This window comes from Coenobita brevimanus, chromosome 93 (genome assembly GCF_032717465.1).
Source record: "Coenobita brevimanus isolate Jiangsu-jjx chromosome 93, ASM3271746v2, whole genome shotgun sequence".
In the NCBI taxonomy this organism is placed as follows: Eukaryota; Metazoa; Arthropoda; class Malacostraca; order Decapoda; family Coenobitidae; genus Coenobita; species Coenobita brevimanus.
In genome coordinates this window covers 57,478,694-57,493,781 of record NC_137046.1, presented here as the reverse complement: position 1 = coordinate 57,493,781, position 15,088 = coordinate 57,478,694, and the positions used below count along the sequence as shown (strand labels likewise).

Sequence of the window (15,088 nt, the reverse complement as noted above, 5' to 3'; positions counted from 1 at the left end):
TGGTGGGTAAATTGCAACACTACAAAAGTACTTACATTATCAGGGTTACAAAATTCTCGATCCGACACTCACTGTAACCTTGCCTTATATTCGGATGAGAGAGAGAGAGAGAGAGAGAGAGAGAGAGAGAGAGAGAGAGAGAAACCAAGTATCGATATAGTAAAAAAATATAGGCACAAACACACATGGCATAATCCTTCTCCCCATCTCATAAACCAATCTTATATAAAAAAAAGGCAGAATATTATCATTTTCATGTATTCAATCTACGTAAATTATGTATACTTTCCATTTAGTAAAACCTATGTATACTCTTTGTAGCTTCCTATATACATACACTATTGCCACGTGATAACCGCTTCTATGTATACTTCCTTTACGTGATTACAAATACTTTCTTCACGTGGTAATATTTTCTTCCCGTAATATTCCTCTCTCTGTTTTCGAATCACGTGAGAATCGCCCTTGTGTAGGCCTGTATTATGATTTCATTACCTCCTCGTGTATGTTTTGCCTGCACGTGATCTTTTAATATACTCTTATTTCACGTGATAGCCCATGTACATACTTTTGGTCACGTAATCAACTTCCGTATGCAGTAATTATACATGAAACTCAAGTAATTATTCAATGTATATGCCAATATTTTCACGTAAATAGGCCAATATTTGCATGTAACTCATGTATTTACCCTTATGTATAATGTATATCACATATCAACCATGCCACATAGCGTAGATAATTAACCACTCAATATATGTATTCCCCGCAGGTATGCTCACATACTATATAATAAGTATACCACATATATAAATGTATTTCACGTAGTTACCCCTATATACACACATGTAATGCACGTACGTACCTTAATCTGACGAGAAGTAGCCTTTGGCAGCACGACCGCGGAACAGCACGGGACTGGCCCAACTACCCTAACTAGCACGTGAAAAAAAAAACTAATATCCTAACTCTCATGTAAAGATAGCTAACATCTCTATCACGTGGAAAGAAGTAACTAGCACATCCTTCTGGAACGTGAAAATAACTTACAATTAGCACGTTATAACCATGACGAGGAGAGAGCTTTTAATGTAATGGTGTAGTCTTGGTAGCACGTCATGTTAAAGCAATTTTTCTGTAATATGCAGTACCCTGTTACCCTTGTATCAGTGACGTCATGATGATAGTAATATTGGTGATGATAATAACAATAATAATAATATAGTGATAATAATAATGAGCGAAGAATTATTGCGCCTCACGATCACCTGACGCGAAGATCGTTATCATCATCATCATCACCATCATCATCATCATCATCAATCTGTCGGGGCCATATAAGACCTTTTCCTCTATTTCCATTACCATATTTCCATTAAAAAAAAATATTATCAGTCTATACAACATAATGCATTCAACCCCTTTCATCCCTGCATTCATTCATTCAACCGTCCATATTCTTACACCCATCACCTCCATCCAACCCTTCCACCCCGTACTATGCATTCTTGACATCTCCAGACGATTTTATTCAGCTTAGGAGCGAGTTTTCGAACTGGAAGGGTTAGAGATATCCTTCGTTAACCCCTGCTCCCCTCAAGGCCTCTCCCGTCGTAAATAAAATCGTCTGGAGATCGCAAGAATAAAATATATGTATAGTACGTCATCGGAGTGAAGGGGTTGAAATTTGGATTCACAAAAGGACGAAATATATCAAGTTCATTTTCTTTTAGTTTCTCAAAAACTCTCTATTACCGAATTTCCTATACCAGAGTTAATGTTAAAATAATAATAATGTACCCCACTCCACCTCTCTTCCCTCTCCTGTGCTTCCTTTCGGCCTCCCTATCCTCTTTTCCCTCTCCGTCTCCCTTTCCTCTCTTCCTTCTCAACATCCCTGTCCTCTCCCTTCCCTCTCGATCTCTCCCGTCTCTCTCCTTCTCCATCTCCGCATCCTCTTTCTTCCCTCCCAGTCTCTTTCTCCTCTCTCTTCCCTTCCTCTCTCCCTCCCCTCCCTCCCATCGCCTCTGTAATATTCCTCACTAACTAAATATCCTACAGGCCACATATAAGGCAGATAATATACAGTATAGGAAAGATATCTATATACAAAAGCACGGTATCCATTCAGGCCTTTGACTGAGTGACTGGCTAAGGCACTTGGGATGAGACTGACTGCGAGTTTGAGATAGCTCTGCCGACAGATAGATTAGAAAGAGTAGTGACAGGCTATAGCTGTGTATGTATTTGGGGGGGTCAGCATCTCTTGGTAACATTTTCACATTTCCAAAGCTACTGATGCACTGGAGTTCTTTAAGCAGGCTAAAACCAATTTACTTTATTCAGGTGAAGGGATTTTTAAACAGTCTAACATTTAATTCAGTTTGCCAACCTTTGACCACTGGAACTTCCCTTAGCTGAATAAAAGCGTCTTGTAGTAGCCTGAGTGAAATAATATAGTGTTCATAGAAGGGGACGGTGTTAACTGGGTTTCCGTAGGAAGAGTTGTGTGATACAGGCACGATTATTCAGGAGTTCAGGGCCAGAGCTATTAGACACGACACATCCCTATCACATCCAACACGTCCGTATCACACAACAAGATCGCACCCAACACATATCACACACAACACACCCTTATCACACACAACACATCTAGATCATCCACAACCATACCACACACACAGCACATCCATATCACACACAACACATCCACATCACCTCTAACTCTAGCATATCAATACCCCATGTAAACTGGGTGAACGGCGTATTGAGAAAGTTCTGGAATAAAATCATAACTCTCCTGGAAGAGCAGCATTACTCGGTATCAGTGGTAATTTTTGACTGAAGTAAGTGAAAATGTATATATAAAATGTGACAGACTGATAAGTGACAAGTGGATAGGATGGGTGGGAGTTGAGGATATATGGAAGAAGTCATAGAAAAATAAAAGGACGTCAGGAAATATATAAGAAAGTCATAGATAATAGGAAGGCATGACTATCTCGCCATTATCAGCTCCAAAAATATTTCTTGGCTAAAAATAGTTGAGTATAGACAAAAAATATATATATATGGATAAAGGATTTGACTATATCACACATCAACTGTACGAAAATTGGACTAACCACTTCTGTTCAGTGGCGCTTTTTTTTTTTTTTTTCCTTGCTGCCTCCAGACGATTTTATTCAAGTAAGGAAAGCCCTCTCGTAGTGGATGGGTTGATGAAGGTTGTAGCTATCTCCTAGAAATGTCTCTCCCCACTATGAAAAGTCTCTCCTTACCAAGAAAAGTCTCTCCTGACTTAGAAAAGTCTCTCCCTGACTAGAAAGGCTCTCCCGAACTGCAAAAGTCTCACCCCGGCTAGAAATGTCTCTCCTAGGCTAGAAATGTCTCTCCCAAGCTGGAACAGTCTCTCCCCAACTAGAAAAGTCTCTCCTAAGCTTGATAAAATCGTCTGATGGTCGCAAGAATGACAAAAAACAAAAAGGTCGCCGAACTGAAGCGGTTAACTCAATCGCACATCACCTAAAAAAAAAAAAAAAAAACTCGACTAAAATAGGTGAATATAGGAATAGTTATATAAAATTTCCTTAAACACTAGATAAAAATTGCTTTGACTCAGTAAAGGCTTGACTATATCGCAGAAATGGATAATTACACTGCATTTCTCTCCATACGGCATGATACAGTCACGGCCAATGGTTCCTTTACGCGTTTCGTTTCTCTTTTTTAACTAAGAAGGCTTAGAATCAATGCCTATCGACTTCAAGGGGGAATTTAAGGCAGGCAGTCATACCCTAATCACAATCTTCCCTTAGATGTACGACTCGCAACAGTCAAATTTCCATCCAGGTCCCCAATTGTACCGCTGAGTGAAGAAGGGCATATCTGAAGCAGACATTATCCAAGAGTCTGACCGGCATAAGAATTGCTCTCGGGTTTTTCCACTTTTGGACAGTATATGCTAACCACTACACCACCGGCTCCCAGTTAGCAGTCCATCTGATAATTATACATATTGACAAAAATCTCTGTAAACTTTAACATCCTTTATGCATCTGGGATTCCTAGAGAGATTCCATACCACGTGGTTCTGGTTCTTTTGCTAATTTGAGGATCTGTATCTCTCGTCTGTAGATTTTGACACAGTTTCAAAACAGTGTGGAGAAACCTTTCAGCAAGATATCTTCAATTTTGGTAGTTTTCATCCAATATGCAATCGACATCAAAACTCTTGTCGCCTCTGGTACATCTCTCTTTCCATGGACTTTGAAAATCAGTGTGGTGAATCGGTAGCAACTGAAACGAGGACTTTATTTAACTGCAGATCACTGTCAAAAATGTCAGTTGCTGTGAATTCATCTCATCATTTTCACAGTCCATCCATGAAGAGAAAAACAGGGCAGGCGACAGGACTTTCGACACCGAATGCAAATGACTAGTATAGGAAGACCTCAGATTCGACTTATTTTCAGGACGGCATATTAGTACAGCTTTAGGAAGATTTCGAGTTTTGGCAGCGTCCAGACAGCTTAAAGAAACAGTTGTGGAGATCTTCAATTTGATTGGGTGTCAAGACTTAGGCCTTTGACACAGTTTCAGGACAGTGTAAAAAAATATGTGGGAAGAACTGCTCTAGATATGACATTGTTTGAGGGAGTAATTCTTCAGCCTTTGTCACAGCTTCAGGACAGTGTAAAAAATTGTGTAGGAAGATTTACCCTGGATTTGACGCAGTTTTGTGATAGTATTAAAGGAACAATTGACCCTGACTGTACAGGCCCTAGAGCACGACACAGGTCCAGCGTGAGTGGTCGACCTGGTCTGGGTGGTCTGGTCCGATGGGCTCCTTGGACTTGAACCTGCTCGGCTTGAATGAAGCCATCGTCTCACTGAACCGCGAGAGTTTCGAACCTAGCGTTCCATTCCTAGAGCGTGAGGCTGAGCGCCGCTTATCCTGTTCCTCGATTCGGACGCGCAGATTTGAATTGCGCTTTTTGTCCTTCTTGGTGTTGTTATTGTCCCTCACCCTCTCATCATCCCCATTATCATCTTCCCTGCCTACCACCTCCCTGAGTGGCTTAAAAAAGAGGTCATCATCTATATCATCAAAAGAGATCTGCCTCTCCGGGGTGCCCTCCTCCGCTAACGGCTCCATCTCCTCCTTCATGTCCCAATCGGGCGTGCCAGAGTGCCTGGAGGAGCCCGGGCCACTCTGACTAGACTCTGACCTGGTGTCGAGGGAGTCCTGATGCTCAAGGGCAGACAGGGAGCTGGCGCGCTTCTTCAGGGCAGCCATCGTCGTCCTCCGGCTGCTCTGAGGGGCACGACGACCTGCCAGAAGTACACACCATTAGGTAAGTTTGATTTGGTTTGTTTAAGTTTGATCAGATTAGCTTTGGTTAGGTTAGGTTACAATACACTCGATTACATAAGGTTAGCTTTTGTCTGAAACAAAAAAAAAACAAAAAAAGTCATATCAGACAGTATTGAGACTAGGTCAAAATGGAGTAGGTAATGTTAAATTTGTTGACTAGAGATACATAAACCAACACCTTGAAGAAAAAAGTTTGTGAATTCTCTGTCTGTCTGTGTCTGTCTGTCTGTCTGTCTCTCTCTCTCTCTCACACACACACACACACACACACACACACACACCACTTTGACTTCACAGGTATTAATGTTCACGGCTCCATATAAATCCTTCTCCGCTTATAAATCCGTGTGTGTTTGAGCTTTTTGTTGATTTTACACTGTAGTCATGCACCATTCATTCATTTATTCACTTATTCATGGACTACTTATTCACTGACTGTTTATTCATTGTTCGAGTACTTACCCGCTATACAGAGAGAGAGAGAGAGAGAGAGAGAGAGAGAGAGAGAGGAATTCCGTTGAAGTCCATCTACTGTCAAACTCCTCTGTCATTCACTGTATTTATTCACTCACAGTATTCTTTCACTCATCATTTTCTTTCAATCACTGTATTCACTCGTGTAATGCATTCACTCTCTCACTCTATTCACTCATTTACTGCATTCAAGCCCTCACTGAATCCACTCATTCACACTATTCATCTCACTCACTCATTGACCCCATTCACCTCATTCACCCCATTCACTCATTCACCTCACTCACTCATTCATTACCTTGTGGTCCTCTAACTCGATGCTTGGTGACGCTTGTGAGGGTGGGGCCGGCCGAGGGCATATCTTCCTCCCCCTGACTGGCCCTCTTCATCACCTCCTCCTTCGCCTTCAGCTGTTGCGACAATTTCTCCTCCAGCTTGGGTTTGAAGGCCGAAAAACCCGGAAGTTGGATGCCCCCCTTCGGTGAGGCCGGCCCCCCCGTCATTGTCGTCGTCGTCGTCGCCCCCTTCGTCGCCGTCACTTCATGGTCCGTCGCGGGAGGAGGTTGGGGTTCGGTTAGGGTGGTTTGGGTTTCGCTCGAGACGCCTGTGGTGGTTCGAGCCGACTTGCGAGATCGGTGGGAATCCTGTGTGATGGAGGGAAGGTATGGATAAATTAATTAGAGAGATATAGACAGATAGACAGATAGATAGATAGGAAGACTGACAGACAGATTGATAGGTAGGTAGGTAGGTAGCTAGATAGTACGAACACAAACAGGCAGAGGCATATGAAGGAGAAAAGGGTTTTGCACACGACGCCAGAGAGAGAGAGAGAGAGAATAATGACAGCCGTGGGAGCAAGCATCAAGCTATATCACAACTTACCTCAAAGAGAAAGTCAATTTAGTTTCAACCACTGATTGCGAGACTCCAGGAAAAACACGCATTGCAACACACACACACACACACACACACACACACACACACACACACACACACACACACACACACGAAAAAGGCAAAGACGCAATAGGTGATAATATAAAAGGCACAAACTTATTAGTCGAATAAACAAAAGAAACAAAAGTAGTAGCCGATTAAAAAATATAGACGAAAGGGTTAACTAAATAACAGACACAGACGCAACAAGATTAAATATGAGGCAGGTTGAAACAGACAAATAAGAGACATAAAAAGCTTCAGGCAAAGAGAAGACAGATGCAACAGATGACTATAAGGCAAATTGCGAGAAATAAAAGCAGATGCAACAGACACAAGACATCCATGTAAAGGACAAATAGAAGGCACATTACTTCAGACAAATAAAAGACAAGGCGCCACGGAAATTAATAAAAGATACATTACTATCGACAAATAATACCCTAGGCACAGATGCGATAGATGCCTAATGAAAGACATACTGTAGAATCAGACAATTAAACAAAAGACATAGACTACATCAGAAATCTGGTACTGATTAATAAATAGCTGTAACAGAACTTTAAATAACAGAAGGCAACGGCAACTGAAATATGAGACACTGATTTTAATGTGAGCTTATGTAAAATTATCACAACAGATAAAATTGAACAATGATTGCAACAGAGATGAAAATAACCGATAGTGATTTTAACGAAAGCTTAATTAGGTATGATTTTGCAGCATTATTAAAATGACACAGATTAGAGCAGGAATTTAAACAGCAGGAGCATATTGCAGCATTGATTTTATTAGGCGTATAAATATAAGGTAAGAATTGCAACATAGCCCACTTAAAGTATAATGATTCATCCAAATCAATTTAAATTCAGACTGCAATGATAAATTAAATCAAGACACTGCAACAGAAAAAAAGGCATGGGTTTCAACAGAAGCTGAAATAAAAGGCACTGAACTGAAATAAATACAAAAAATCGACTACATCTGAAACAAGCACAAATCTAATGGCAACAAAAGCTTCGATATAAGAAAAGTCAACAGAAACCTATACGGTAAGTAAACAAAAGTTCATTACTTGTGGGGAAATTCCACACAAAAGGCACATGGCTGAAAAAGAAGTTAAATACACGGCACAGTGAATGCAAGAGAATTTAATAACGGAGGTCTGATAAAGGACGCAGTCAGTGGAACAGAATAGATTATAAGAGATCCAAAGTAGATAAGAGAAATAAAAATATAAAAATCTCTGACAAGGTACATAAGGCACATTTACTGACGCATTAATGATATAACAATTCATTCAAATGCGACAAACTGTAAAAAAAAATAACCATAATGAGAGTATATAAATTATTGTAAAAAACAGAAAAAAAGAAATACTCTGTGATAAATTCAAGCAAAGTCTCATTCAAAAAACAAATACAATATCGTTAACTGCAACAGATCCTTCAAGGGTAGCAAACGAGAGAGAGAGAGAGAGAGAGAGAGAGAGAGAGAGAGAGAGAGAGAGAGAGAGAGAGAGAGAGAGAGAGAGAGAGAGTCCCCTGACGTGAGAGCCAGAATCCATGCAAACCAGCTGTCACCGGAACGATACAAACTCCCAAATCCAGGCCACTAAAATTGCCTTACATAACTCTCCTCCAAACGCCAGAGTTCAGGTTGTGTGTGTGTGTGTGTGTGTGTGTGTGTGTGTGTGTGTGTGTGTGTGTGTGTGTGTGTGTGTGTGTGTGTGTGTGTGATGGCAAAACTTCGCAAAACGTATTTCGTATTTACAGAAACAAGCGTAAAATATAGCATAGAAGAGAGAGAGAGAGAGAGAGAGAGAGAGAGAGAGAGAGAGAGAGAGAGAGAGAGAGAGAGAGAGAGAGAGAGAGAGAGAGACAGAGAGAGACAGAGAGAGTCCTTTACCAAGACTGAACACGAAAAAGCAAACCCCTTCAAAACTTCGAAACAGAAAACTCCGAAACAAATAACAAGCTTCCTCACTGCTTCGACTTCTCACCTCTTTCTTCTTCTTCCTCTCTCTCGTCGAGCTGTTCAGTTGGTTCTCCTTGTTATCTCTGTCCTCTTTGCTCTCCGCCCCGCTCTCCTCTTTCCTCTTCTTCCCGCCCTCCATGCCTGAAGAGTTCGAGGAGTTGGCGGCAGCGGGTCGGTTGTTGTTTCGGATCTGTTCGAGCGCTCCGTGAAGCCTTCGGATCCAGTCCTTCATGTCAGGGAGCGTGTCGGCTGAGAAGAGGTGCCGACCCTGCGAGTATGAGACGTAGATTAATAATAATAATAATAATAATAATAATACCAGTAATAATGATGATTAAGATGATGGTAATAATAATAACAATGATGATGATAATGATGATGATAAAAAAGTCTAACTGATGGATGAGTGTCGAGCAACCAAAAGGAATCTGACATCATACAGACTACCGCAGAATATAATCAGGTCTCCCATCTCCCATGTGACAGGTGGAGAGAGAGAGAGAGAGAGAGAGAGAGAGAGAGAGAGAGAGAGAGAGAGAGAGTCAGGTGTAATCAAACCACACAACACGCGAGAGAACCATACTGCCCTTTGATGTTGCTGTGTGTGTGTGTGTGTGTGTGTGTGTGTGTGTGTGTGTGTGTGTGTGTGTGTGTACATCTAAACCACCATTGTCCTCCAGATATTCCTTATAAAAATCAGACAATAACATTCAGTTGATCATAATTCTCTAGTTCCTTGACGTTTAATGATCGGAAAATGCCTCAGATTTACTTAACAATCATTATAAGAGAGAGAGAGAGAGAGAGAGAGAGAGAGAGAGAGAGAGAGAGAGAGAGAGAGAGAGAGAGAGAGACGCGGAGGTGTGTGGTGGAGATTTTGCGCTTGGGTGGGGTGGCTGGAAGGAGGGGAGGAGAAATGACTCTGTATAGTGTAGAAAGGGGAGGCTGAAGAGGGTAGAGGTGTAGGTAGTGGGGCTGCGGTGGGGTGGGGGGATAAGAAAGGAAAGAGTGGGGGTGGGGGGATGGAGGGAGGGTTTGAGTGGAAGTGGGGGAGATGGAGGTGAGGGGATGACTACAGTAGGTGGGTGAGAATGAGTGTGTGTATCTCTTGCTCCTTCAAGGTCGACACATACTCCCACGCACACGCCCACACGCACACATCCACACGAGCATATTCATATACACACGCACACATCCACACGAGCATATTCATATACACACGCATACATCCACACGTGCATAGTCACACACACACACACACACATACACACACACACACACACACACACACACACACACACACACACACACACACACACACACAGGCCCACAAAAACTTATACGTACACGGGCTGGTAAGTGTTAAAATCACGTACACAACAACGCAGAAACTCACACACGCACATAGATGTATAAAAACCACGTACACGGAAACATAAGATCGCGTGCCGTACCGGTGCACACACAAAGCGCAAAAAGACAGGCAGCCACAAAGGCCATGTTCTTATAACCAGGAAACAACTAACTGTACACACACACACACACACACACACACACACACACACACACACACACACACACACACACACACACACACACACACACACACACACACACACACACACACACACACACACACACACACACACACACACACGAACACACACACGAACACACACACACACACACACACACACACACACACACACACACACACACACACACACACACACACACACACACATATTTGCATACGAATATATACATGAATATACATAATCGTATCTGGAAACATTCTCTCTCTCTCTCTCTCTCTCTCTCTCTCTCTCTCTCTCTCTCTCTCTCAGCATCCACTAATGAATTCATTAAATCTAGGGCTTGATTTCATCTCTTTCTCTCTCTCCCTCTCTCTCTCTCTCTCTCTCTCTCTCTCTCTCTCTCTCTCTCTCAGTATCCCACTAATGAATTCATTAAATCTAGGGCTTGATTTCAGCTCTCTCTCTCTCTCTCTCTCTCGTACTCTTCCCATCTGCCTCTCCCCCATCAATTTAATCGCCCTATTCATCTCCTTTAATCACTGAACCTTCTCCCTTCTCCCCTTCATAATTCTTCCACCTTTTCCTCCTCCTTCCCCTTCATCCTCCCTCCCTGACTTCTTTTTTCCTTCTTCCCTCCCTCCTTTCCTTCCTTCCTTCCTTCTTCTTTTATCCTTTCATTTTTCCGTTCTTGTTTTCTTCCTTCTTGCCTTCCCCATTCCATCCCTTACTCCTTCCTTTTCTCCCATTCTTCTTTCCTTCCTTCCGAACTCTCTTTTTATTCCTTCTCTTTTTTTTCTGTTTCTCTTCACCGCCTTTCTTCCTCATTCCGGACCTCTCTTCCCTTCTTCTCTCTATTCCTCCCTTCTTCCCTTCTTTCATTCCTGTTTCCTTCCCTTCCCCCCTTCTTCCCTTCCCCCTGCTCCCTCTTCATACCTCTTCCATTTTTTCCATTCGTTTCCATTCCACCTTATGAACGTTTGATGTACTATATTTCCTCTCTCTCTCTCTCTCTCTCTCTCTCTCTCTCTCTCTCTCTCTCTCTCTCTCTCTCTCTCTCCCCAATGCGATTACCCTTCAAGCCTTCCAATTGGACAGCCTCAAAGACCTTTTCCTGCCGCTTCGTGTCGCTCCAGAGGGGAAAATTAAGGGGATGTCTGGGGTGATAGGGATTCGGAGCGTATCTGGGGGAATATTTTTAGGGATTTTTTGGGGTATCGGGTCGGAGTTTTGTGGGATAGGCTTTGGGGATGGTTGTAGGGGTTTTGTAGTAAGAGGCTTTTGAGGCGTGCAGAGGATTACTGTATATCATCAACATCATCATCATCATTCTTCATTCACTACTTATCATCATCATCACCATCATCATCAACAACACTCATCATCATCAGTCATCAGTCATATTTATCATCATCCATCACCATCATCAACATTCATCAGTCATCAATTATCATCATCATCATCATCATCATCTCTTATTTTCCAATCAGTCAACCCCTTCGCTGGCAAACATGAGACATATTTCGACCTTGACTTTTTAATGTTTTCAAAATCAAATCCCATCGTCTTTCCTCCCACCAAAGTTTGAGCTAAAATCTGATCGAAATTATTTAAGATAACCTGTGTCACCTCGACCTTTGACCTTACCGTGTTACCCTTACCGTCGAATAGTTCCGTGAATCGAATTACTTCATCCTTGTTGTAGCCTGAACCGTTTCACCAAGTGTGGTCAAAATCGGATAAAAACTTTAATTTCATCCTATCATGTGACCTTGACATTTGACCTGGTATTCCCCAAAATAAGAGGTCAGTCACTTTTGCTGATCCTCAACCCTTCCACCAAATGAGCTATCTTACCCACCACATTACCTACGCGCGAGTGTAACCATAACAATACTCACGGGGTCGAAGAAGCTACGGTCCTGGGACGTGATGATGAAGACATTGGTAGCCTTCTTGCAGTCCTTGGGGGCAGCCTCGTTCACCTGGTCAAAATACTCCAGGTTGATGACGCCATTGCTCTTCTCCCCCTGGCGGCTGTCCTCCCTCTCGTAGTAGTAAAGCCGCCCCTTGGACAGAACGCAGTACCTCCGCTTCCACTGGGGGATGTAGGGGAAGGAACGGCCGCTCAGCTTGTTGAGGTAGCCCGCCTTGTCTGCATCCTGGTGCTGGTTGGCTGCTGGGATGTCCTGTGGGGAAGAGGAGTTGGTATGTATTTTTTTTTTATTTCGTTGAGAGAGAGAGAGAGAGAGAGAGAGAGAGAGAGAGAGAGAGAGAGAGAGAGAGAGAGAGAGAGAGTATATCGGTTTCAGAATACACTAAGAACGTTTCATTATACAGGAAATGCATTAAAAATGTGAATGAGTAACGTTGTATACACTCAAACGTTACAGTGCTTCCCTAGATACGCTGTTTTCACAAAAGCTGGGGAGAGGGGGGGGGGTGTGGTGGGGGAAGAAAGGGAAAGGGAGAGACAGAGGGGGGAAGGGGAGGGGAAAGAAGAATATTAGAGGGGAAAGGAAAGGGAGAAGGGAGATGGGCAGGAAAGAGGGAGGAAAAGGGATGGGGAAAGGGGGTTGCTGGATGTTGGAATCAGGGGCCGTACTTATAAAACCTGCATCATAGTTACGTGAAAGTCAGAAATGTGAGAAAAGCAGGTCATCATAACAAAGTCGAGACTTTGTTAGGTCGAAATCAAAAGCATCTGAGATAGCATCTGCCATATGTTGCACTTGCAAGTTCTGAAAATTGAAGAAAAATACAAAAAACAGCAGAGAAAAGACGTAACAAAAAATCTAAAATAAATATGATATTTTTCTCAAATGTTTTCAGCGAAAAGTCAGCTGATTAATGTCAAGTTTTAGGAATTATTTATTTACCACTTTGTTTCACTGCGGACGAGGACATGTTGCCTCACCGCACTATCCCGTAAACAAACACCACCAGCGCCACCAACAGCATGGAAGATTCCAACAGCACGATAGAGAGATGCACAAGTGGTCGTCACCACTACAGAATTGCATTTTTCCTGTCGCAAGGTAACGCAACATTAAAATAACTTTCATTTCTGGCGTGAGAGCCTTGTTCTTGCCGTTGGTCTTGTTTGGGTCCTCCACACCAAATCTGTCACGAAAATTATGCCTGCACGGTCCAAGCGGTATCTCTTTACCAGTTCTGCATCACTTAACTCTTTAAGCACGGCTTGCCTGTCACGAGAACGTCTTGGTTGACGGTGGCGAATTTATTGTTGTGGTGCGGCGGCCATGTTTATCGTTATGATCGAGTTATATGCCGCGTTCTAAGCGCTATACCAACTCGGGAGGTGTCTTTAGCTATGACTCAGGTTAGGTCGAACATAAGGAGTTATGACTCGCTCCTGTGAATTTAGGACAGACTTTCGCCTTATGATGCTGTTAGATGGGTGGGAATGAGAAAGAGCAGTAAAAAAATTGCATTATGTTTGTGTGTGTGTGTGTGTGCGCACCACGAAGCGTAACTTTAATCGTGAAGAAAAAAATTATTCATAAAATGATAAATTAGCCTACTCTGCATACTACGTAAAATGCTGTCATACCACTGTGACATGGCTACATAAAACACTTGTAAATATAAAGCAGTATAAGTAAATTAGGGTTTCTGGAGATTATGAGACTGAATAAAAATCTTTATATTAGACAACAACTGAGTGCATTTTCTTTGTTGTGTAAAAAGCACAACAAGGGGCGTGCTCTAAACGGCTTTGGAGATTTCTTAACAACTGTAGTTGTTGAGTGATCCCGGTCTGTCTGGACGAGCAGAACCATAAACCGCAGCCAAGCAACCTCCCTGCAAAGCCATCCCGTGCAATAAACCATTGGTCCCTTGCGGTAGACAGTCCTAGTGCATGTCGAGGCGCGGGAACGGGTATGGAGGGAAAGGGTATGGAGGGAAGGAGTATGGAGGGTAGAAGCATGGAGGGAAGGGGTATGGTGGGTAGGGGTATGGAGGTTTGGTTCCCGGACTGACGTCACATTTGCGTCTGTCCATCCAGTTAAGAGAGGAACCATAGTAGGCTCCACGTCATCCCGATATTTGACTAAATGGTTACCACCCAGCATTGCAAATGGCTTCCAAGGTTACTGGAAACCATCGGGCTATTCACTTAGTTTAGAGACACCTGAAGTGAAAAGGAGAGTAGCAAATAGTGACAGTAAGGGTAGAAGAAATAGGAAGAAAGGACAGCAGACACAGAAAAATAATGATAAAGGTGAAGGAAAGAGAAGGCAGCACTACATCGTGAGTGGATGATGGTCGCCACCACCTACATATACAAAATGGAGAAAAGAGAGGAGTGAAAGTTATTAATGGGTGGATGAGAAGAATACAATGGAGTAAAAGAGAACGGAGTGTAACAGAGTGGAAGTACAATGACGAGGAATGACAGAGTGAAGGAATTCAGAGAGTGGATAAGAAGAGTGGACTGGATATATCAATGATGGTGGATTGGTTTGCAGTGAAGTGGAGGTATGTACGGAGTGGATAATTAGGGTAGAGCGTGAAGTAAAGTGTAGTGAGTCAGGGTGAAGTGGAGGCTAGAGGAATGTGGCTCACTGGAGAGAGAGAGAGAGAGAGAGAGAGAGAGAGAGAGAGAGAGAGAGAGAGAGAGAGAGAGAGACTTATTGTTGTGCGCTTATATTTGTATGCAAGTACATACGTATAAAAATGTATATATAATGTATTTATTTCCTTGGAATATATATACTGTATATATACGGTAGCTATACATGGTTTATAAAGGCTGAAT

The 15,088-nt window shown here is 42.6% G+C and overlaps 1 protein-coding gene across 4 annotated transcripts in view; it reads right to left on the bottom strand.

The window, feature by feature from the left end:
- LOC145412540 (uncharacterized) overlaps positions 1 to 15,088 on the bottom strand; it is a 186,486-nt gene that overhangs the window by 23,917 nt on the left and 147,481 nt on the right. For all 4 annotated transcript variants that reach the window (XM_080282440.1, XM_080282439.1, XM_080282441.1 and 1 more), the window contains 4 exons: positions 12,207 to 12,494; positions 8,796 to 9,038; positions 6,153 to 6,498; positions 5,235 to 5,337 (listed from right to left, as the gene is read on the bottom strand). In XM_080282440.1, the coding sequence (XP_080138566.1) occupies positions 5,235 to 5,337; positions 6,153 to 6,498; positions 8,796 to 9,038; positions 12,207 to 12,494 (980 nt within the window). The remainder of the gene's footprint in view (positions 1 to 5,234; positions 5,338 to 6,152; positions 6,499 to 8,795; positions 9,039 to 12,206; positions 12,495 to 15,088) is intronic.